General features: G+C 41.9%; 1 protein-coding gene across 17 annotated transcripts in view; it reads right to left on the reverse strand.

The window, feature by feature from the left end:
• Nucleotides 1-3650: 3650 nt before the first annotated feature.
• ARPP21 (cAMP regulated phosphoprotein 21) overlaps nucleotides 3651-23968 on the reverse strand; it is a 170932-nt gene continuing 150614 nt past the window's right edge. For 16 of the 17 annotated variants that reach the window (XM_048838972.2, XM_048838971.2, XM_048838964.2 and 13 more), the window contains 2 exons: nucleotides 7551-7702; nucleotides 3651-4458 (listed from right to left, as the gene is read on the reverse strand). In XM_048838972.2, the coding sequence (XP_048694929.1) occupies nucleotides 4201-4458; nucleotides 7551-7702 (410 nt within the window). In that variant the 3' untranslated portion in view covers nucleotides 3651-4200. Of the gene's footprint in view, nucleotides 4459-7550; nucleotides 7703-23968 lie in introns of those variants that run through there. The other variant, XR_007355060.2, reaches the window with a different exon arrangement.

Below are 23968 nucleotides of genomic sequence, written 5' to 3' on the forward strand. Positions count from 1 at the left end.
GATTTGAACAAGGGTCTCCCACTTCTCAGGAAAGTGCCCTGGGCTATGGAATATTTTGATGTAGGCCTTCATCAATCTCTCCTGTTGAAGTTGTTCCACTTTGGATAGATACTTAGTCCTGGGCAGAATGAGAATGACTAACGCCTGGTGGTTAGGGTACTCACTTGGGAGGGGTGGATGGTCCAGGGTCCAGTCCCCCTGCTCTAGTGACTCTTAATTATTTGCAGTGCCTAAATCTGGGACTTAAAAACAGAAACCCCTTTGGGGATCTGGGCCAGAGATACTAGGGCATAGATTCTCAAAGGTATTTAGGCACTTAACTCTCATTGATTTCAATGTCAGTTGCCTAGATATCTTTGAGGATCTGGACCTCAAGTGATGGGCCCAAGGCCACACAGAACAACTATGACAGAGCAAGGAACTAAAACCTAAGGTCCCCGGAGTCCCAAGGTAGTGGTCTAATAACTCAACTATCCTTCCTCTCTTAGTAGTTGGATCACTCCAGAATGACATTTGAAAGTTGTAAGACATGGTCCAATTGACTTTAGCTCAAAACCCAATGTAAATATTATTTTAGAGATGGCTGGACAAATCAACTTTTCCCCTATAGAAAATGTTTGATATTTTGATGAAAAACTGAAACCCAACATGTTTTAGCCAGAATCCAAATTATTTTGATTCAGAAATGCTGCTGAGGTGCCTCATGATCTCCTTTTTACACTGCGCTTCCTGCTTAGACAACATCTTTTACAATGCATCATGGTCTACCCTTAAGGTGAAGAGAGGAAGTTTCATCATGAGAGCCCCTGATCATGATGCATCATGGGAGATTAAGTCTGACAGGGGAGCATGGCCCATGAGATGGGAATGGGAACATGAGGAAACTGAATTACAACTCTCGTGAAGCACCAAGTCAGGATATCCAAGTCTGAAATATTTTGGGTATTTGTTTAAATATGCATGTAGTTGAATAGTGGTTTTATTGACAACAAAATTGAAATTTATGAAAGAAAGCAAATACTTTTTACAAAAATCTTTGTTTTGTTGAAAACCAATTTTCCATCAACATGCAGTTTGTCAACAAGCTGTATTATTTCTAATTCTGAGGTGGGAAGGAAAGTTAAGTGAATAACCGTAGTGTCCTTCATGGAAGAGAAGAGATAGGACTTAGATGTAGTGAATACAAAGGGGATTACTTATTCAATGTCCTGAATGCACACACATGCACACACAGAGACAGGACTCCTGTACTGCTCTCTTGCTCCCAGGCTAACTAAATATAGCCTCCCAAAGGCCTGGCCTGGACTCTCTGGTCTTGGAATGGATGGCTGATTACACTATAGTCATGCCAGCGAGCTTTTCATTGAATTCATAGTGGTTTGTGTCACTCAGTTATATCTAAATTACAGGAGTGATGAGAAGAAACATAGATATTCCATAAAATAATATAAAGAAAATAAAACCCAAACACCTGCGAGTGAAACCATGATTTCAGGATCACAGCCAAAATCCAAATGCTGCAGCTTGACTAAAATAATAATAAAATATCAGTCAGTAATTGAGTAATTGAGGACTGAATTCTGTTTACGTTACCTGCCCATGACTTGACTATTTCTCAGCAAACCAACTGTGATTAATTTGTACGAAGTTCAACGTTTGTCTTACCTATGATCCTGTACAATTCCACATTTTAGAAATTTAAGTGACACAAGAAGAATGATCCATGAAAAGGCTATTTGTCATACGGTACCGAAGACTATTAGATTTAAATATGGACTGTAGCCCTTTCCTGGTTCCTACCCTTATGGCAGGTAGATATATAGAAGCTGCAGCCCTAGAATTAAAGGGAAGGGACACTAATCACATACTTTTATATGTCTAAATTAGTGGACATCATAATTTGTTTCATTCTGGGGTTAGAAATGCTCTTGAACATAGATAAAATCTTACTTCTACAAATGTACATTTGTAGCAGGGTTTATCTAAATAAGAAAGGTCTCACACAAAGTGCTTTTTACAACCAGTTTATGCACAATTCTGGGGTCTAGAAATTGCAGAAGTTCCGAGTTGATCAGTGGACTTCACCCGAGAGCCCACATGCAGGCTGCAGGACTGTTCAGGGATCATTCACCCACCACTGAGTGCCGCCATCACGGGAGTGGAATACAGCTGTCTTCATCAATGACGCTAAGTAACACTTTTCAGAATCAGTGTGAAGAACAACTTTCCAAATGAAACTGAAGTGGGTGTTTTAGTGAACCACGACGTAATCATGAGAAACAGTGTAAGAATTCCATAAACCTTTTAACCGTTATCCCAGCCAATTCCATTTGTCTACAGGATGAATGTGTTTTAAGGTTCAAGGTGACAAATGCAGAAGCCACCTCTGCTGCTTGGCCATAATGGATCAGACCCTGGGCTACAGTCAGGACAGCCCTTGGTGCAAAGTGGCACTCAAGCTAGTCACAGCAGAATCTCTGCAGTGTAGCGTGATCCTGGGGTGTTGTGGTGCGACCACAGGAGCTCTTAAAGCAGCCTCATTCCTTCTGCCAGGGGTGGTGGTGTGGCTGGGAATTCCTATGCTATTCTCAGCTGTAGTAATGGCCTCTACGGCCACTAAAAGAACAGGAGTACTTGTGGCACGTTACAGACTAACACATTTGCGGATACAGACTAACACGGCTGCTACTCTGAAACCTGTCTACGGCCACTGTCAGTCAGCACAAGTTGGAGCAAGCTTCAGGCTGCTCTAACTTGTATCTGGGAAGAGGCTCAGTGGAGGAATGGCCCCAGGATTGGGGGAGCATAAAGGTACTAGAATTGGAAAAGTTGCAGAGAAGGGCAACAAAAACGATTAGGGGTACAGAACAGCTGTCATATGAGGAGAGATTAAAAAGACTGGGACTGTTCAGTGTAGGGATGAACTAGGGGAGGATACAATAGTGGTCCAATCAATCATGACTGGTGTGGAGAAAGTGAATAAGAAAGTATTATTTACCCCTTCACAAAACACGAAAAGCAGGGGTCACCCGATGAAAGAAATAGGCAGCAGGTTTCAAACAAAAAAAACTAGGTACTTTGCACAATGCAGTCAGCCTTGCGAGGGGATGTTGTGAGGGCCAAAAGTATAACTGGGTTCAGGAAAGAATTAGATAAGTTCATGGAGGATCGGTCCATCAATGGCTATTAGCCAAGATGGTCACGGATGCAACCCCATGCTCTGAGTGTCCCTAAAACTCCAACAGCCAGATGCTAGAATGGGCAACCGAGGATGGATCTCACAAAATTGCCCTGTTCTCTTCATTCCCTCTGAAGCATCTGGCACTGGCCACTGTCAGAGGCAGGATATTGGGCTAGATGGACCACTGGTCTGGTCCAGTGTGGCCATTTGTATGTAGCTTAAGATCATCTTTGGATCCTCTTTGCAGCTGCACTGAGCACTTCCTGGGGGCAGTGGAGCATCTGTCCCAATATTTTACACCTTTCCAAGCTGACCCTGAACCTGCATGTTGAGACCCAGCTTACCGCCTCCTTCAGCAAATTGCAGCACGCCCATCATTAAACAGCTTTCCCATTAATTAGACCAGAAATCAGGCAACACAAAAAACAAAGGAGAATGACATTCAAAAAGAGAGAGGAGAACAAACAGGTGGTAGAAACATGACCTTTCTCCATGAGGTCAAATAGCTTTATTGTGATTAAACACTACAATACAGTATATGTCCATAAAAAAACCTCTATAATGTATATAAATTATTCCTTCCATTCAGCAATTCTTTTTTTGTTTTTTTAAATTTCCATTACAGCTTTGGTACAATGTGATTTTATTATATATTTTTTTAAATACTTTTAGCTTCACAAACTCAACACAAAGTACAAAACTAATCCGAATCAGGGATATTACAATCTACACAGTGGTGTTCAGTGGTAGGAAAAAATCTTACCTCAGTGAATTCATGTCACTAGCTAAGCTATAAAGGCATACCTAGCAGACATGACAAAATATGCACCATTAACCAGCAAACATCTTTTTAATTTAATTTTTTTTTTTTTACAGAATTCCAGCAGCAATCGCTTGAGCACTGTCAGTACGTATGTCCCCAACTGATTATCCTGTTGTGCTCCTCTTCACTTGAAGGCCATGAGTTATTTGTCAAATAATGCACCGCTATTCTTGTATATCCACACTAAGCCGCAGTATCAGTACTTGACCTGCCACCCTGTACTGTTAATACTTGCACAGTTTGTCCTGCAGCTGGCAGCGATAACTGGAACGTTACTGGAGGGGCAGTGTGGGGCAATCAACCTTAAGTTGTTCTGTGGGGTGGGAGGTATGACATTACAGTAAACAGGCATTCCAGTGGCTGTAATTGTTCCTTGACCTGATTGATTCGGTAGCATGATTGGTTGTTGATATGATTGTTGTGGCAGTCCTTGAGAACCCTGCGTCATTGGCACCTAGAAGACAGTATATGAAAAACAAATTGGCAAATTAGATCCAAATGAATTAAAATATCCCCAGTGTATTCCGAATTGCCCGTTCCCTTTTATTTTGATTTGCATATCCAATGTATTTTACAGGGCATATCATAGCCATGGGTTGAGGAGGAAGCACTGGTCCACCAAGTTCATTTTGTACTGCTTATGCAGTATAAAATGAATGTAAAGCAGCTGGAAAATCTCTGCTGATGTAAAACTGGTGGTCCCCAGGAGTTTTACATCAGTGATGCAAGTTTGTTGCTTTAACTTATGCCAGGGCTGGCCAGCTGCAAATCACTTCTTCTTCTCCTCTGTTCCTGAGCAGAGCAGGAGAGTAGTGGAGAATCAAGCCCACAAGTCATTTTGTTTCTGTTGAGCCAAAATCTCATCTGTTGGGTTTTGTGTTTGCAAAACCAGGTGTGATTCTAAATGAACTTCTGTTCTCTTTGCACATGGACAAAAGGTTTTGGTGACATGTCTCATCCTTATATTAGGAAAAACAGGGGTATTATGAATCCTCTTTCTATTTTATCTAAGTTCAGGTGGGAGGCTAAAAGGAGGAAGGTTTTGTTCAATGAGGTTTTCACCCCTCACTTGCCCTGAATGGGTTAATGTAGACTAAGAAAGGGGCCAGTTAACCAGACAGGCCATAACTGAAGGGGATCAAGTGACTTAAGTCATCCCCTGACTGAATAATGAGGGCACCCAGCTGAGGAGGAATAAACTGGACTGGGCTTATAAAAGCAGGAAGTTGGCTACAGAGTAGTCTGCAGTCACTTTCTGGGTGAAGTGTTTGGGGGCTACAGGGTCAAAGTAGCCTGCAGTTACTCCCTGGGAAGAGGGGGTTTGCGGGCTGGTAAACCCGGAGAAGTAGGGAAGCCAGAAGGTAAGGAAAGGCTCTGGGGAAAGGTAATAAGGACCAGAAATGAACAGACCTTGGCTGCTAATTAAAGGATCCCTGACCTGAAACCTGGAGTAGAGAGTGGGCCTGGGCTCCCCTACCAGCCACTGAAGAAGTGAATGGGAAGACTGCCTGAGCCTCTTTGTAGAGATGAGACTTTGATGCCCCAGAATGGGAGGACATATGTGACCTAAGTTCCCTCTAAGCTGCGTGGCGCAGATGCTCAGGGCTGCAGTGGGGAAGAGATGCCTCTCCCCAAACCTGGACCTGCCATGGTGCCCCTCCCCCAGCCACAACCCAACCCAGCCCTGCCGCGGCCAGGGGACAGGCACCCGTCCCCCAACCTAGCCTGGCCTGAACCTGCTGCGGCTGGGGGATGGGCATCCCTCCCCTGGCCCCTTCCTTGCCACGGCTGGGGGAAAGGCACCTGGGCCTGACCCAGCCTGGCCCTGCCATGGCTGGCGGACAGGGGCCCCTCCCCTAGCCCCAACCCAGCCTGGCCCTGCCGTGGCCAGGGAAGAGGCTCCTCTCCCCCCCAGCCCAGGGGCTGCTACGGGGAGAGAGAGTTGCGGGGGTCCTCTCTTCCCATTGTAGCCCCGGGGAGCCCCACTGTACCCCAAAACCCTCATTCCCAGCTGGAGCCCTCAGCCCCCCGCACCTCAACCCTCTGCCCCAGCCCTGAGCTCCCTCCCACACTCCACATCTCGGCCACACATGGGTGGGAAAAATTAGAGGGAACACTGCATGCGACTCGGGCAGAGGGCTAAGCCATGAACACAGATCATCTTGCCTCGCTGTGAGCCAGGAAGAGAAGTCAGGGCGTGCGGTGAGAGGCAGAAAGGAGGTGTTGGACCGGGAATCACGAGGAGGAAGCGTACTAACTGTGAGCAGACCCCACGACAGGTTGATAAAAGGTTCCTACGTTAGCCCATTTCTATCACCACTGCATTGTGTAACTGTAATTTGAATGGGTTAAAGATACTGGCTGAAATTTTCAAAGCTGCTGCACTGTAACACTGAGGTTGATCAACCTACTAATATGCAGCATTGTCAGATCCTAGCTGGACCAAAATTTTTCAGGATCACTGCGTGCAAAGGATCCACATAGGCTACACTTATATTATCTCACACTTCTGTCTTTAACGCAAGCAAGGGGTCATTTACCCACAAACCTGGGGCTAAAGGACAGAAAAACAATTTCTACCAAACACTCATTCCCCCCCCCCATCTCCTCCTCTCACCCGCATTTCCAGCAGACTTATCTTTACACTTTAGGCAATAGGAACAGACTATGGAAAAGACGAGAGGTCTCGCAACCACCATATGTTTTAAAAGGAATTAATCTTCCTTTGGTTTTCTAGGAACTAGTGGAAAATAGAAGCATAGGCCCGCTCGTCACCACACAGGCTCTCGTGGTACTTCAATCAATCTAGCTGAAGCTGGGAGTCAAGAAATCTGTTTAAAATCAAGTTACCGCCTTTCTTCTCAAAGTCTAACAATCATAATTCCGTATGGCTGTTCTGTCTACCAGTACACATAGCGTAAAGTCTGTTTGATTCTGGGACAGTGTCCCCTTATGATATGGCAGGAGCCTCCACAGACATAGGTGCTGGAATGAGGGGTGCTGCCGCAATCCCTGGCTTGAGGTGGATTCCATTATATACAGGGTTTACAGTTTGGTTCAGTGGTTCTCAGCACCCCTCCTATACAAAATGTTCCAGCATCCCTCTCCACAGAGGAGTAATTTAAAACTGGATTAGACAAAGGACTCATATGCATGGTAGGGAACAATCTTGCATTGGCCTAGGGACGAACAAAACAATTTCTCTCATATTCTCTCTCTCACTTTCTAATTCCAGCTCCTCAGGGAAGGAACCAAGTCTTCCTTTATATCCAATGCAGTGCTGATCAGTTCGACCATAATTAACATAATGATCACATCAACGTAGTCTAATGTAGAATGAAAACGGAAGTATAGGAAGGTTAAAGACAGCATGTAGAGTGCACTAGATTTGAGCCAGACAAGTGCATAACGAGGCCAGAAGCCAGATAGAGGCAAAGAAATATTTTAAAAGACTAAATAAAGACAGCTCACCTCCATGACATGACACTATCATTTACTGTAAGTATATATTTTCAAAGAGAGAAATTCAGTATAGCTTTTAAGTACCTGATAAGACGACATGGCTGGATACTGAACCATCATGCCTTGCACCTGATTTCCCTGCTGATTATTCATCAGGTTCTGACTTTGGGAAGGTTGCTGCATTCCCATGAGTCCTTGGAACCCTTGTTGCTGATTAGTCAAGACAGGCTGATAACCTGGAAAAAACAATCATTTTCACTTGGCTATGAATCATTGTTCACGGAAGCAAAACTAAAGCCCTGTTTAAAAAAAACAGGTTATCCCATCACGTCCTGTGCAATCTCATCCCCTTTGAGAGAACCACTGCCAGACATAAAAATCTAAGTGAATATAACACTCAGGAACAGATGCAAATTGACAGTTCTGGAAGGTAAAGTACTGTATTTAGACATAGAACAGGGGCATCATGAGCAATGACAGTGTGAGTTTCCCTACACTGTCCAGCTAATGTTCTTCAATCCTGAGCCAGAGACATCCGTGAGGGACAGTTAGCTGAAACCACAGCATTTGACATAAGACCCTGAACAGACATAAGTTTTTAATGACTTTTGGCTACTTAGAGTTAAATCCTAGACCCACTGAATTCAATGGCAAAAATCCCGTCGACTTAAAGGGAGTCAGGATTTCATCTTTAGTATCTAATCACAAAGTCCTCGCTCAGGCAACATTTCCATTGAAGTTAATGGAAGTTTTTGCCTAAATAAGGACGGAGGTTTGTGCTCTTGTGCTGGCTCCTAAACAATGACTTACGGGTGAAAAGAGAAGGAGGATTTGTGGCACCTTAGAGACTAACAAATTTATCTGAGCATAGGCTTTCGTGAAGTGAGCTGTAGCTCACGAAAGCTTATGCTCAAATAAATTTGTTAGTCTCTAAGGTGCCACAAGTACTGCTTTTCTTTTGCAGAGACAGACTAACACGGCTGCTACTCTCAAACCTGTCATTAAAGGTGAAAGGCTCCTTGTAGTGTTATCTATTCTGTGAGCCATCAAATCTCTAACAAAGTGTGAAGATACTAGCGGAAGTGAGAATGGGAAAACAATTTTTATCACTACACACACACACCTCTGCTTCCTTATGAGGTTTGTCATTATAAGGTTGCCTCTAATTTATGGCTAGTGCATGTTGATGCTCATATTTTGCCCTAGTGACTTATTCAGTGCCTAGGAAAGAGAATTTGCTAATAATTTCAAGCCAGGCACTATCTGGGGTTCTTCACTTTGCTCCAGTGTAAATAAAGCCAAGGTACAACTGACCAAAAACGGCAGCATAGAGAGAGAGGAAAAATGACTTCTGCTTTCAGTTACTATCAGCTTTGCATGCAAAGCTACCACAATGTGATAGGTTTGAAAATTTCGAATGGGGACTGCTCCTTTTGTAATGTGCTGTCCCTTTACGATTAAGTGCGTGGGGCTGAGGGCACTGTAGTGAGCAGCAGCTTACAGACCAGTTTGGCATGGGAAGGAGAGAAGGAAGAGAACCAGCTGTGGCGGTCTTAGGAGATAGCATGTGCCACTGTCAGTGGTTTCACTGGTACCATTTAAATAAAGGGACTGGGGAGTTTTATTGAAGACAGGGGGCCTGCCTGCAGTAAAGACAGAAATTGGAGGTGGGTGGACATGTTGCACAGAAACCAGGTGTGAAGAACATAGAAGGATTCCAGCCCTACAATATATCTTCAGCAAAGGTAAGTTGTAAATCTGAGCTTATTTTTCCTTAACAATACTTCTTCCTCTCTAGTTTTGTTGTTTAACATTCAGTTATGCATAGCACAGCACTCTCTACTTTGTGGTGGTCGTCTCTGAATAAGCATACTTCAGGCAAATAAGAGTTATTTCCATGTGACAATATAAGTGTCACATCTGCTCAATTTATATTCATGAATACAATGCATTTTTCATTATACTCCACAAATTGGAAATCATCATCTGGGCATTTCTTGATTATATAAAGAAATATAAAGTAACCAACAGCACTGTATATGCCACATCATCGTATGCTGATAGCTTTCCTCTGAAGGTTTTTATACAGGAGAAACGTATGGCACCTCTGACCAGAATTTTTGGCTTGCTGCCCAGGGAAAATGTTTTCCCAATAGATATGAGATCACCATTTCCAGTAAATCTAACTTGATGAAAAAGAATTAATTCCCTGGGTGACAAATTAATTTGGCTGGAATATAGCATCATATCTCTCTCAAATGCACTGGGATTATTAGACTCTAATTTGCTGCTTTTCCACACAAACCTGATGTCAGCATATTGCCCAGTCCTGTAAATTATCAACATCATAAATGTGAAACACTGAAACTGAGTTTGCACAAGACATATGTGTGTGTGTTTCACATCCTCTTCTGCCCCTGCATATCCCTTATTTGGGGTGATGTCATCCATTAAAAAGCCTAGCATTACACATCTGGGATTTGAAGGACGGAGCTAAAACATGTGGAATCACTTAAAAGTGGAAGCAGAATTAATTCATTTTAATTCACCTGTTTTCCCCAAAGTACTATCATAATTCAAGTCTACTCTGCAGAGGCAGTCAACTGTGGATCATGATGACAGCCTATAGTAGGAGTAGGAAAGAGATTGCAGGAAGAGGACATCAGGTAGCAATATGACACACCTATACAGTAAGGCAACTGGTGCCTTAGATAACTGGGGTCAAACAAAGGAAAACCTTCTGTTATCCCTCAAAAATACTATGGATTACCACAGCTATATACAGCTGTAGTTACTCATGAACTATTCGTATGTGTTTTTATTTCTAGTTGTACAACTGATTTGGTCTATTTCCACTGACTGAATGAACTCAGTGGTAGGTAAGGACACTTGTTAAATCTTGACTTCAACTTACTGTGATGTGGAACCACTGTGAATCTATTCTTATGCAGAATATACGGGAATTATCCCACCGGAATTCTGTACCTCATAACCTCTGCCCTAGCAAAATCCATACATAAAATTCACCACTACATCAGCAGTAAAGTACACTTAGTAATAAGCATGGATTACCACTGCTTATGATAGGTAAGGGAATGCACAGAGGATGGTGATGGGGGGGGAGGGGGGAGGAAGATGACGGACAGGGCAGAGATGAGATCCCCTGGATAGCACAGCTGATTCCTATTCTATACTCTGTAATTTTTACCATTATACCTACTCAATATTTAGATTAAGCAATTTCTCCTATTTAAGGGCACTTTTACATCTTCCAGCTGCCACTCTGAGTTGGGGGGCAGAGCTAAGTCATACTGCTTCACTGAGACACACAGTGGACCTGATTCTCATTTACACTAAGGTCTCTTTACACTGCTCTCATAGTGCAAAGGAGCTTCAAAGTGAGGAGGAATGTAATCTAGACAACTTTTTGGCCCCTTCTCATTGTTAGAATGGAGTACAGAAGACTTAATGTAAATGAGAATCAGGAGCAGTGTCTCCTGGAGCTTGGAGTGTGTGTACAGCTTCCTAGAATCCTTACAGAAGAACAGCGCTGTCTAGCCTGCAGGCTCCTGTAGGTTATATGTAGGGGGGATGAGTCCTTCAGGATGGCTATTGCTCTCTCTTGTGGACATGCAGAGAGGCTGGCCACAATCTAACTCTAAATTAATACTGAGCTTATTGGTTGTTTTTTTTAAACAGTTCATATCCTCTTGGCTATAACAATATTATGGATGGTTTCAGAGTAGCAGCCGTGTTAGTCTGTATCTGCAAAAGAAAAGGAGTACTTGTGGCACCTTAGAGACTAACAAATTTATTTGAGCATAAGCTTTCGTGAGCTACAGCTCATTTCATCAAATGCATCCGATGAAGTAGCTGTGGCTCACGAAAGCTTATGCTCAAATAAATGTGTTAGTCTCTAAGGTGCCACAAGTACTCCTTTTCTTTTTGCGAATATTATAGATGTCACACAACACGCCATAATGCAGAACCCCAGTAGCTGACGCCATTCTTTACCAAAATCAAACTCCTTATTTAGGACTCCAACTCAAAGGCATGCAATGCAACTCAATGGAAGCCGCTTGCTTTTGTCCAAGGGCAGAATTTGGCCTTTTCACATGTTAGATACATGCACAAACACAGGGAGCCCATACGTACTCAGATGTAACAAGCATAATGAAACTAGCAAAGTGAATAGTGATTGACAACTGCACAGATGGATAAGGGACGTTAAACAAAGTAAGTTCCTTAATTCATAGCAAGATTCATGAGCAAGATGCAAACATTGTAGAAAATTAGATTTACCAGGCTAGATGGTTTGCTGCTTCAGCAAAAGAACTGGGGTTGGGGGGAGAATTTTCACACCCTTTGGCTATATATATTTTTCTACAGTAACACGTATTCAAATGACTTTTGTTTGAATGCTAGGATTTCACTGCATTATTGAATGTTTGACTAGGTACACATTAAACGTAGCATTTTAATGGGTCTTATTCCCAGAGAAGACAACAACTAGAAGTCCAAAAATACCGCAGTTTTGGGGTAGTGCTGGTGATGAGAGGCAGTGGAAAAAAGATGCTTGCTTCACCAAGACTTATTTTGTTGCTCCTGGGATATTCTACATGGGCTTGATTTAAATCTCATTGACTTCCTTGGGAGTTGGATCAGATCCTATACCCTGCTCCCAGAATAAATGTGTATGACTGTGATCTAGCCCATTAAAAAATTTATTTGAAAAGGCTAAAGTGTGCTCTTGATATGCATGTACAACTTCCATTGATTCCAGCTGGAGCTGTTTGCATGGATTAAGGGAACAATATGGCATTTATGTGTTTTTCCTTTTGAAAACACATCTATTTTTCACTCTCTCTTGGCAGACCTTTTGTGTGTCAAGACATCAGGAACTGCTACACAGCATGAAACAAATGCAATACACTGCCATGGCAATTAGATACTCAGCTATGGATTTCAAATTTGGCAGAGAGAGATACTATTTTTTATTACCATGAAAAAGACAATACACAAAGTCTTCATCTTAACTGAAGATGCTCAACCACAGAGATGCTTCTTCAGTATTTATACAAGCCTGGCATCAGGAAATGATTATTTTATACTATGGGGTGAAGACTTTGGACTGGGACTCAGAAGATCTGGGTTCTGGTCTCAGCCCTGTCAAAGATATCCTGTGTGACCTTGGGTAAATCATTTAATCTCACAGTGCTACAGTTCCTCATCTGTAAAATGGGAATTAAACTCTTCCCTAAATCCTAGGGGCACCGTGAGGATCCATTTACAAATGTATCTGTAGCACTCAGATACAGCATTGTGGTTATGAGCCCCACAGAAAAACCAACATATTGCAAGACAAACAATTTAATGTGGGAATCCTTAGCATCACACTCTCTCAAAATTATGGTGTTCGTGATTCTGAAATATTGGTCCCTTATCGTCTTTTTTCTGTTTCCACTTCACACTCTCAGGCAAGGTGTCAAGGTGGGAATGCTGGGCCACCACATCACAAAGAGAATCTGCATCAAGCTTGAAAGCAACACTGCTGCTATGAAAAACCATTAAAACCTACCACTACTTTTGTGGCCTTGCGGCCTTAAAGGGCATTACACTGTACGTTGTTTTTTGTAAGTGTGGAATATGATCTTGCATTACAAGCACCAAAGAGAAAACACGGAGGATTCAAACTTAAATTGAGAATCAGATTTTCATTCTAATGGCAATAAAAATATATTTGTTCCAGGAAAACAAGATAGAAATAAAATACCTGAATTCATATGCTGGCAGACAGCTAGTCTCTGTCTGACACATACAAGACATTCAGAAGTTCTGTGGAAGAGCCTAAGGGTATATATTAGTGTAACTTTGGGTCCATCAGCATGTACGTTACTCCAATCTGAGCCCCCTTCTACGCATTTACTTACATGTAAATGATACCCCCTTGCACATCACCTATGAATCTTTCCCATGTTCATCTTCAAGGAAACCATGTCCTTTGCAAAACTTACTAGGTAAGTTTCAGCTTGAATTCCCCCTCATGGATGTGTAAATGACACAAAAGTTTTGCATTTGCGGATTGGCACAACTTGCACAGCTGGGATGGTTCCCTCTCTTGTTCAGTGTTCACTGCTGTGGGTTGGTGTCTGCATCCCCTTACTGCACACTGGCCAGGTGGGCTATGGCATGAGGAAAGGGTGAAAATGGGATATTTCAGACTCTCTCGAACAGAGCTTTATTTTATCACCTTCTCAGTCAGATCATGCAACTACATTATCCTAGCAAATCTTTTCTTTGGGGGGGGGAACAGGGGGATGGAATATCAGAGATTACTATCCTACAGTACTATTTATTTTTGCATACAGCAGCAGTTTCAATCCTGCATTCCCTGTGGCCATGCTTTGGCGTGCGATTTATTTTTAGATGAAAATGAAAAAGACCACAGTGTTGTGAAAATGGGACCAGAAATTGACTGTACTGCCCGAAAAGTATCACATTACAGGGTAGAAGAGAGCGTATTCAAACTGGATGGGTTCCAGGAGATCAGTAAAGGACAAGAAGTGGAACCATGCCTTTTGCAGCAGTAGTTTTTCTTCAGACTTGCTCTTTTGCTCATTAGCTTTCATACTACATAAAGTGTAATCCTTAAAAGCCTCTTTGCTGTCCCCTGAGAACATACATACGTGGGTTATTTTCTAATGGCAATACACATCAGATGAACCATCCCATTACAGCAAGCTCCAGGGCCTCTTTACTCCAATTATATCATCCTGCTCCATGCTATCTCTGCTACAAAGGAGGATTTTTAAAATCAGGGCAAACATGAGAGACATTGTTAAACAACCAGAGGAATGAACCGTGCATGGAATTTCAATGAATGCCTCAGAGGGAAAAGGAGCCTTGGTTTCCAGCCTAAATGGAAGAGGCTGTCATACTGTTGAGGTAATTCTCTGAACCTTTATGGCCCATATCACCATGCTGACAGTCAGATAACGTAAACATCCCAGAGGGAGACAGACTACATGAATGTTTTAATTTCTTAATGAGGCTACAGAGCTTAAAAGATAAAATGCAGTGGTCTCACGCCTCTGCCAGCAACGTAAGCAAGTTTGGTGCTCAACTGGTCTTCGTGGACATCCTTTATGAGTAGCATGACCCTGTTTGGAAGGACTCTTTCCTTATTCCTAGATTCAGAATTCAGACAAAGGTCAGCAGGGTAGTTTTATAAGTATATCAACACACTGCTTAGGCCATGTCTACACTGCCACTTATGTGTGCAAAACATATGTCACTCAGGGGTGTGAAACCGCCCCGAGCGACATAAGTTTCACCAGCAAAAGTGGTAGTGTGGACAGCGCTATGTCGGTGGGACAGATTCTTCCGCTGACATAGCTACTGCCGCTCACCGGGGATGGTTTAATTATGTTGATGGCAGAGCTTTCTCTCGTTAGCACATGGGGATCTTCATCCTAGTGGAGTTTTTGTTTTGTTTATTTTTCCTACTGAGTTCGAGAAGGGATCTGTTCATGGCCGAATGCTATTCAATATCTTTATCAATGATCTAGAAGAAAATATAAAATCATTGCTGGTAAAATTTGCAGATGATACCAAAATTGTGGAGTAGTAAATAATGACAGGTCAGTAATCCAGGCCAAGCTGGATCACTTGGGCTTGTCTGAACAACACGCATTTTAATACGACTAAATGCAAGGTCGTACATCTAGGAACAAAGAATGTAAAGGTCACACTTACAAAAGACAGAGGACTGTATCCTGGAATACAAGGACACTGAAAAGGACGTAGGGGTCATGATAGATAACGGACAGAACATGAGCTGTCAGTGCAATGCTGTAGCTAAGAGAGCAAATGTAACCCTCAGGTGCATAAGCAGGAAAATATCAAGCTGGAGGTGGCATTACCTCTGTATATGGAATTAATAAGACCATTACTGGATTACTATGTCCAGTTCTGGTGCCCACACTTCAAAAAGGTTGTTGAAAAGCTGGAAAGAGAAAGAGCAACAAAAATGGTTTGAGGTCTGAAAAACGTGCCTTATACAGAGACAGACTGAAGGAGCACAAGCTACTTAGTTTATCCAAGAGAAAACTCAGATGTAGCTTGTATTAAAATGCATGTTGTTCAAATGAGCCTATTTTACCAAACATTCCAGCTTGGTCCGTATCACTCGCCTTTCTTTATCATTATGCAACTTGATTAAAGTCCATAGGTACCTACATGGGGAAGAGATTTCTGACAGTAGACAGCTCTTTAGTTTAGCAGACAAAGGTAAAACGAGATCATCAGACTAGATGATCAGTCTCTTCAGGCCGTAAAATCTATGAAAATTGGGGTTGGCCATTTAGCACTTATTACATCCCTAAACTTCCGATGACAAGGATCATTGAGATGTGTGAGAGAGATTTCAGTGATAATAAACAACAATGCATCTACTTCCTAAATTGTCCTTCACTGGACACAGACGAGAGGGGGAGCCACCAGGGACATTGTTGCAGCTCCCTGATCCCACACCGCCTAGCCCCACTGTAAAATGGAGCTTCTGAGGAGCACCCGATGGTGCTACAATCTTTCTTCCCTTGCTCCCTCCCTTCACCCTCTGTCACCATCATCTTGAAAATTCCCAGGTTTTGTTAGGCTGTTTTAAAAATTAAATAAAAAACAAACAACACAAAAGCTGACATGGGTAGTATCTAAGGGTAAGTGCGGCTGCAAATCTGCCCCCTAACAATGGAACCTTATAATTCTTGTACTGAGTTTGTAGTTACAGAAGGCCAAGGCCATGGCAGCACTATGACTCAATACTGCAGTCACCAACTTGAATAGAAATACAGTGTAAAGACCATCATGACACAAAACACATGACAAGACACAACAATGACTAATATACTTGTTACTATCTATCTACAGTAAACAGTTATCCCTGCGACAGGACGAAAATGCGCAAACGCATACAGAAGGGTTTGTATCCCTAAGAACTCTTCAATGCCACCTGGCAAAGGGGTCACTGTTCTGTAACGGTAGCCCTCTTACCGGCCTGACATTACACCCCACACACTGATGTCATAATACTGATCTATAAAGAATGCCATGGGAGATCTTAAATGAAAGCCAAGATCATGCTGGTCATTATTATCTCTGTGGAATGTATGTACAGATGATATTTAAAATGTTATGTCTATATACTGATAATATGTCCTTATAGTTTGTATCAAGGTGTTACCATGCAGCAGAGGTGAAAAACTAGTTTTGCCAGACAAGGGGATGTATATTCATCACCTATCTGCAGATTCAGTATTGTAAGCCAAAACAATGGAAGCCCTATTTACATACAAGTCAGCAGGGCGGATGGGAAGTCAAAAAGAAGGGAAGAACAGCAGGGGGAAAAGAGCTTTACCTAGAAGAGTTCTTCAAAGGTTTATTGGACTATAACTGGAGGATAGGGACAGCACCTTTTACCTTTCGCTGAGGGAGCAAAAAGACGGTGCTTTTTGCAGCCATAAATGGTGGATCCCAGCCACGTGGGTTGATGATACTAGGAGATTGCTTTAGGTGAGAAACTATCTTAGACAAGGATTTTAGCTGTTAAAGTTAAGTTTAGACTCTGAGATGCACATTCTACTTTTTGTTTTATCTGTAATCATTTCTGTTTCCACTTATTAACCTTACTCACTATCGCTTAAATCTTAATCTTTGATGATCAATTTAGGATTGTTTCACTATAAATATATCACAATGCTGTGATGTTATAAAGGAGCTGATCCTGAGTTGCAGCAATCAAGCTGTGTGTATTCTCTTCCCTTGGTAATTTCTGTGAGTGTCCAGTGAGGGGGCTGGACACGCTACAAGGGGGCACTTTCAGAGGGGCTCATGGATAGGGGATATGCCTATTGTTAACCTGCAAAGGAAAGTGAGAGCTGGCAGAGGCCTGAGGAGCTTGGTTGGTTGGCTAACAAGCTGGTGATGTTAGGGAGCTGACAACCAATTAAGAACAAGCAAGTCTCTCTCTTGTTGAGGCAAGGAGTAACAGTTAATTGACAGTTCTGGGCACCCCAAGATGGCATCCCAAAGGGTAAATAAATCAGTGCACAGAAAATTCCTATTCATACTGTGTCTTCTAAGGAGATAACAGGTAGGAGAGTAAGACAGGAAGCCCTTTTCCTTCCCAGTTCTGGAGCATGGCAATTGTCAGCCTATAATAGAGATTTCCTTGATTCAGAGCTGTATTGCGTAGAGACCTGAAGAAAGAGGCAAGGTATCTAGTCCACACACAGTTCTAAAAAAGACTGATACACATGCAATTCTTACAAAGAAAAGCAATTTTCTTGTACACTGCTCCCACATATTATGTTCAGAGTGGTTTCACTCTTTCCAGAATTATGTAATAGACTTTGATGGCTTTTTGGAAACCTTTTTTCCCTTATGTAGTTGGTAATGAGCTTGGCAAGTTTCATCAAAATCTGACTGTAAAATTAAGCTAATTCTGATTTTAGACTCCCTCCAGAATGACTGTAGTTTGGAATGCTCCTACAGAAGCTGTACTAATTAATGTCTCCATGCTGATGTGGCATTTCCAGTATGTGTCTGAAGCCTTAAACTACATCTTGTAGATTTGAACAGGAATTCAATAGGCCTTGTGAAAAATTTTGTAGTTTAATCTTAGATCTAAAATCCAGGGATGCCTTTCGGATTTGCTGAAAACCAGACCTGCTGCAGATGTTCAATCTTCTCCAAATGTATCTGCCTTCTCTGCCGTGTTAGACTGAATATTTGTATCCAACTGCACGGTGTCTCAGACAGTTTGTGGGTGTAAATTTTGACACTTCGTGAACTGGAAGGATAATTGTGTAGTGGTTTACTACCTTCTAAATATATTGGCATGTTGATATATATTTATTTATTTGGATTTCATATACACAATAAAAAAAGCCCATACTTGAGCCTGAGGTGTCTTGACAACAATTTTACAGATAATCCATGTAAAGATTCCACCCATCAGCATAACACACACAAAAATTAGCATATCAGTCAGCATATACAGCAGCAAAATAGATATCCAACTACTCCATCCTAAGACCCAGGCCCTCAGCCTTACCCAGAAGCCCTATCAAATAGATAGCTTACATAGTTATATTTTTTCACCAAAAGGTACCTTTTATCTTCAAAGGTGCTGCATCCCTGCAGTGAGGTTTGCAGGAGTCTGTGTAGGGATTCTGATAATTTTCTCTAACTCTGGTAACTAATCATACCAGTAGTTTCAAATTGTGCAAGATCAAAACACTTTTTTAACTGATGGCCTTCTAGTTATTTTTACCAAATATACAAAATGTTGCAAATATTCCTCAAATGATCACAACAGCGGAGATTTTAACACTCCTCTGCATAGCTGGAGCTGCACAACTGCAGCTCTTTAAACTAGGACTCTCTGAAGATTATCATCAGTAGCATATTAGGATTCTGGTTCTTTTTAACTCCACTAAACATACCCAAGTTTCCTGAGCATGGTGTTATCCAATCAGCAACACATTTGTTAACAGACTCACAGAAAAAGGTCAGCACTCAGTTGTATTTAAGGAGCCTAGCATGTGATTGTGTGTATGCGAGTAAGAAATGTGGAAAGTAACATTTTGCATCACATGTGAAATTCATACCTTCCTTTCCACTTCCTGTGCAACCACAAAAAGAAAGACTCACTTGATTTTGTCTTTGATAAATAATCCTTTTGTCCATTCTAAATTCCAGCTGCAATAGATAAGGACTAGAAATAATTTAGGAGTTTCAAAAATGGTCACTCTCTCAGGGGAGAAAGATGTACTCTTGCTTTCTGAAGTGGTAACACATTTGTACCTTTAATAATGTACTAATCTTAAGATATTTCTCTTCACAAAGGGCACTAAACCAGTATTTAAACCCTTCTATCTCATCTGTATGGCAAACATGCAACATCCTGGGTACTAAGGAAAAGCTCTATGATTCACTGAAAGCTGCAAACAGACACATGGATTTGTCTACACCTTTGCAGAGTTGCTTTAAAACTCAGTGTCACCACTTCTAAATTACAAAAGCCAGGACAAAGCAGAGACATGATTAAGTGCTTTCATTATTTACTTAATAAAAACACATATAGTAATATCTTTGAGACCAAGGTTTTAATTAAGGTAGGTTGGTATTTCAGCTTTCCCCCCCCAAGGAAACAGCAGATAAGGTCAAACAAAAAAGCATATGCGATGAAATGGCATGAAATATAGCTCTTAGGAGACCTGGCATTATTAACAAGAACACGAAGAAGGGCACAGTTGAGCAGTTTAAAGATAAATGACTGCACTCAGTTACCTTTTGCCATCAGACTGGAGAACCTCACTGAGCTGTTATTTGAAAGAATGTAAATGAATAGGCATTTAAAGGGGCTTGAATGGATGCAAATGTAAGGATTCAAGGCTGGGGAAGCATTTTTCTTCAGTTTAAAAAACGCAAGCCTATTCTTTTATTTCTATACAGAAAGGATTTTCAAATTACAGGAACAGCTTTAAGAATGACTTGCTATTAGAAAGTGGCTTGCTGCTGAAAAAATAACCTTGTTCCTCCTGCTGTGTAGTACTCTAATCGTAACTTTATCCTCCTTCAGAAAGTCTTTTATTTCATGTTTCAGGACACTTTTTGTTTTTGAGGGTTTTTTAAAAATTATTTATTATTTTCTCTGAAATTAAATTCTTGCTTCTAGAGAAGCACCTTTAATGGATAGAACATGTAACTCAAAGCTTCTGCATGATTCAGGAAAGAAACTTTCATTTTTAAGAACAAAACCCTTTCATCTCACTTCAGTAAAAATATATAGAGAACAGCCAGCTGCAAGCAAAAATAATTGCAACACAATAATGCAGGGTTTCATTACAGCAGTACCATTCCAGTAGAACAGCTGATCTAGGATCTTGGCACTTACCCAGAGCCCTGAGCCTGACATAAATGCATTAACCGAGATGAAGCATGTGCAGCTGTTTTCAGTAATCTGAAGCCCTTGAATTTTATTGGAGACAGACAGACAGACAGACAGACACACACGAGTCCCCAAGCCAGTGAGTGACACAGGTGATACACAGAGGGAAGAAAAGTATTTTATGCTGTTTAGCTAACTTACTCCACTGAGTCATATGGACAAGCCATGGCTTTGAGGAGTTGGACATTGGAAGAGTATGTCTTGGCTGGTGTAATGAGGTACAGGGTAAAAATTGCAAAAGATTTTTATTTATATCAGAGTGAGAACCCTGATCCTGCAGGATATCCAGCCATGTGGCTCCCTACAGTCAAATGAACTCCACGTAGGCACAAGAGTCTGCCTGTAGGGGAAGGCCCCATCTTGTAAGGTGCTGAGCACTCTGGTCCCAGTAAAACTAATCTGTTAAACATGTGCTTAACTGTAATCATGTGCGGAGTCCTACTCGCATCAGTGAGGGGCTGAAAATGTTCCAGAGAAGCAAAGTATGATCATTCTGCTCTTCATGTCCACAGGTCACTCACGGTGACAGTAATGAGAACAGCGCAGAGTCATGGAGAGCACAACATGTCCCTCTCAATTAAATTTTAGTTTGCCATGGAAGAACTTTAAGCAGGGAAGCTCCGGCACACTGGAAGCAAAGCCTGGCAGCAGCCTCTCCTATTGCCCATAAGTTAAAACAGTGGCTGCAGCTTGCTGCTCTCCCTCTGGGCGGGGTCTTGATCAAGTGGATCTTCGTAATATAGCAGAAACGCATCACCGATGATGGCCCTGATGATCCAATGCCCATTGAAGTCAACGGGAAGATTCCCACCTGCTTCATTAGGCTTTGGCTCACGCCCCAAATTAAATGACATTGAAAGGTATGTATATTAGCAAGATGTTACACCTGATCTTTTGCAGTGTCCTGTTTGGAAGGGCTACAGAAAAGTAACACAAAGTGATGGAGGGTTCAGGGAAGATTTCGGATTTACAGAAAAGCAAAATATTTTTTGCAAAACCTAAGAGCTACAGTAATTGTTAAGAAACGTTACTGTGGAAAACAAATTTCACTGCTGTCATTTCATTTGTTGTCTCTCTCTCGAAAAAAAAATCAAACAAACCCACTTCAGTTGGCGATAAATTCATAATTTTTAATAGGAGTGCTAAAAGAGAAGGAGAATTTCTCTCTCTCTCCCCCCCGCCTTTGGAAAACTGTTATTCATTATTGAAAACGGTGAATTTTCACCAATCACTGTGTTTGCAACTTTATCCCCTTTTACCATGTGAATACTTTTCAAGTGAAAAGGGTTTGCTGCCCTCAGCCCTGATCATCTTCAGCACTAGCACTACATAACAATATAGCGACAATTAAAAAAACCTCTTACCATAAATGGCACGTACCTGTGAAACTCTCGTGCACCATTAGTGTGTGTATATATAGATATATTCAATACAAGTATGTATTAAAACTGCCTGATGCTGTGGCTCAGGGGATAGTTTCTCTGATATCCACGTGACAGAACTTGATTCCATGGATCAGTGTTCGGCGGTCAATGGGATGCCAATGGGAATTTTACACAGGTAGGGAAAGTAGAATTGTGCCCTTAGTGACTATACAGGATAGATAACGTAATGATAGGCTTGTTGCTTTGCCCTTCTAAGTCACCTTTGCGTATGAAAGTGAAACGTGCTTTACACCCCAAGGGGGTGGGGTGGGGGGATATTTTTCTCTCTCTCCACACTATGTATAGGTCCTATATCCTGTTTTTTTCCAACCACAATTCTGCACCCACAATTATTTGTTCACACAATTAACATCACTTAGATGCCTAATCACCTGATAACTGTGTGCAATGAGCCAGTCGGACACCTAAGTGACATTAATTGTGCCACAAAATAATTGCAGCTGCAAAGCCTACAATACATACTGTATGTGCAAACAAGCTGTCAATGCATTGTTTTTATTGTTACTTACTATTTCCATTACAGTAGGCGACTTCCCTCCCCTCCCCTCCCCCGTCCCCAAGAAAGAGCAGGAAAGGTCAACAGACAATCCATCATTTATTACATTATTTAATATTAGTATTATGATAGCATCTAGAAGCACCAAATGAGAATGGCGGCCCCACTGGGTTAGACATGGTACAAATACACAGTAAGAGACAGTGCTTACCCAAAAGACCTTAGAGTCTGAATGGACAAGACAGCCAGAGGCTGCAAGGGGGAACAGAGACATACGAGGTGAAGTAACTTGGACAAGGTCAGACAGCAAGTCAGTGACAGAGCTGGGGTTAGAATACAGATCCCTTGGATACTGGTTCAGTACTCTAGCCACTAGACCAGAGAGCAATTTTGCCAAATATAGTCTTGTTTTAAAAAACAATTATGTAGGCAGACTATCTCCTGTGGGGAGAATCACTTCAAGGCTGACAGGGGGCATCAACTCAATATGTTGCTTCCATTCTAAAAGCTATTCTGTTTCCAGAGTCCTTACTGAGCTCTCTGGACGAAGTTTTCAGCATGTTGGTAGAGTACCAGTCAGGGCAGAACTGTGTAAATCACTGCTAAGCAGTGTAAAATCTCTCCAAGGATACACACTTATAGGTTAAGCTTTGTTTCGCAGCCCAACTCTGTGGAGTTCCAAGAGACGGTTTTGTAAATGGGACACCAACTGTGCAGTAAATACCATTTGCTGCAAAGACCGTTGCTTCATGAAATTCTTTCTCCCCTGTGCTTCTGAATATATAAAGTGTGCAGGTTAAAATCCAGAGCAACAGAATAAAAAAGTGCTTTTTGAAGAAAAAGTAAGTGCATGGCAAATTATAGGCCAGATCCTTCAACTGGAGCCACACAGACACAGGGATCACATTAAAGTCAACAGGGCTCCAAATGAGCACAGGGGTCTCCCAGTGTGGATCTAATTGCAGAGTCTGGCCATTTATGTGTGTCTACACACACCCACACAAGATCTGACCCAAAGGATATTGAAGTCAGTGGGAGCCGTCCTATTCACCTGCATGGGCTTTGGATCACTCTCGGAGGGCTCAAACCTGTAACATCATGATTACTCTGGCCCTGATCCAGCAAAGCACTTAAGCACATGCTTAATCCTAAGTATGAGAGTAGTTTCCTTGACTACAGTATGCTTAAATGCTCTGCATGCTTTACTGGATCTGGGCCATAATACTCAAGACTTCACTGGGTGAAGCTCTTCTAGTGCAAGATTCTGTTACTCTTAGGCATGCTAAGTAGTATCTTTGTCCATTAACCATCCCCAAGAAATCAACTGGACAACTTGCAGAGGAAGGCACTACTCAACAGAAATAAAGGTGGCCCATATCAAATAGAATTATGTTCTATGAAATGTATTAATACAAATAATCTCAAGGCTTGTCTCTCACAAGTATGTTAAGCCACCTCTCATTCTCCCTTATGGAAAGCGGGTTGTGGGTGAGACAAAAAAAGGTGTCAGCCTATCACACTGAACTGTTAAAAACGTGAAATCTTCAAG

Source organism: Caretta caretta, chromosome 2, assembly GCF_965140235.1.
Source record: "Caretta caretta isolate rCarCar2 chromosome 2, rCarCar1.hap1, whole genome shotgun sequence".
Lineage (NCBI taxonomy): Eukaryota > Metazoa > Chordata > Testudines > Cheloniidae > Caretta > Caretta caretta.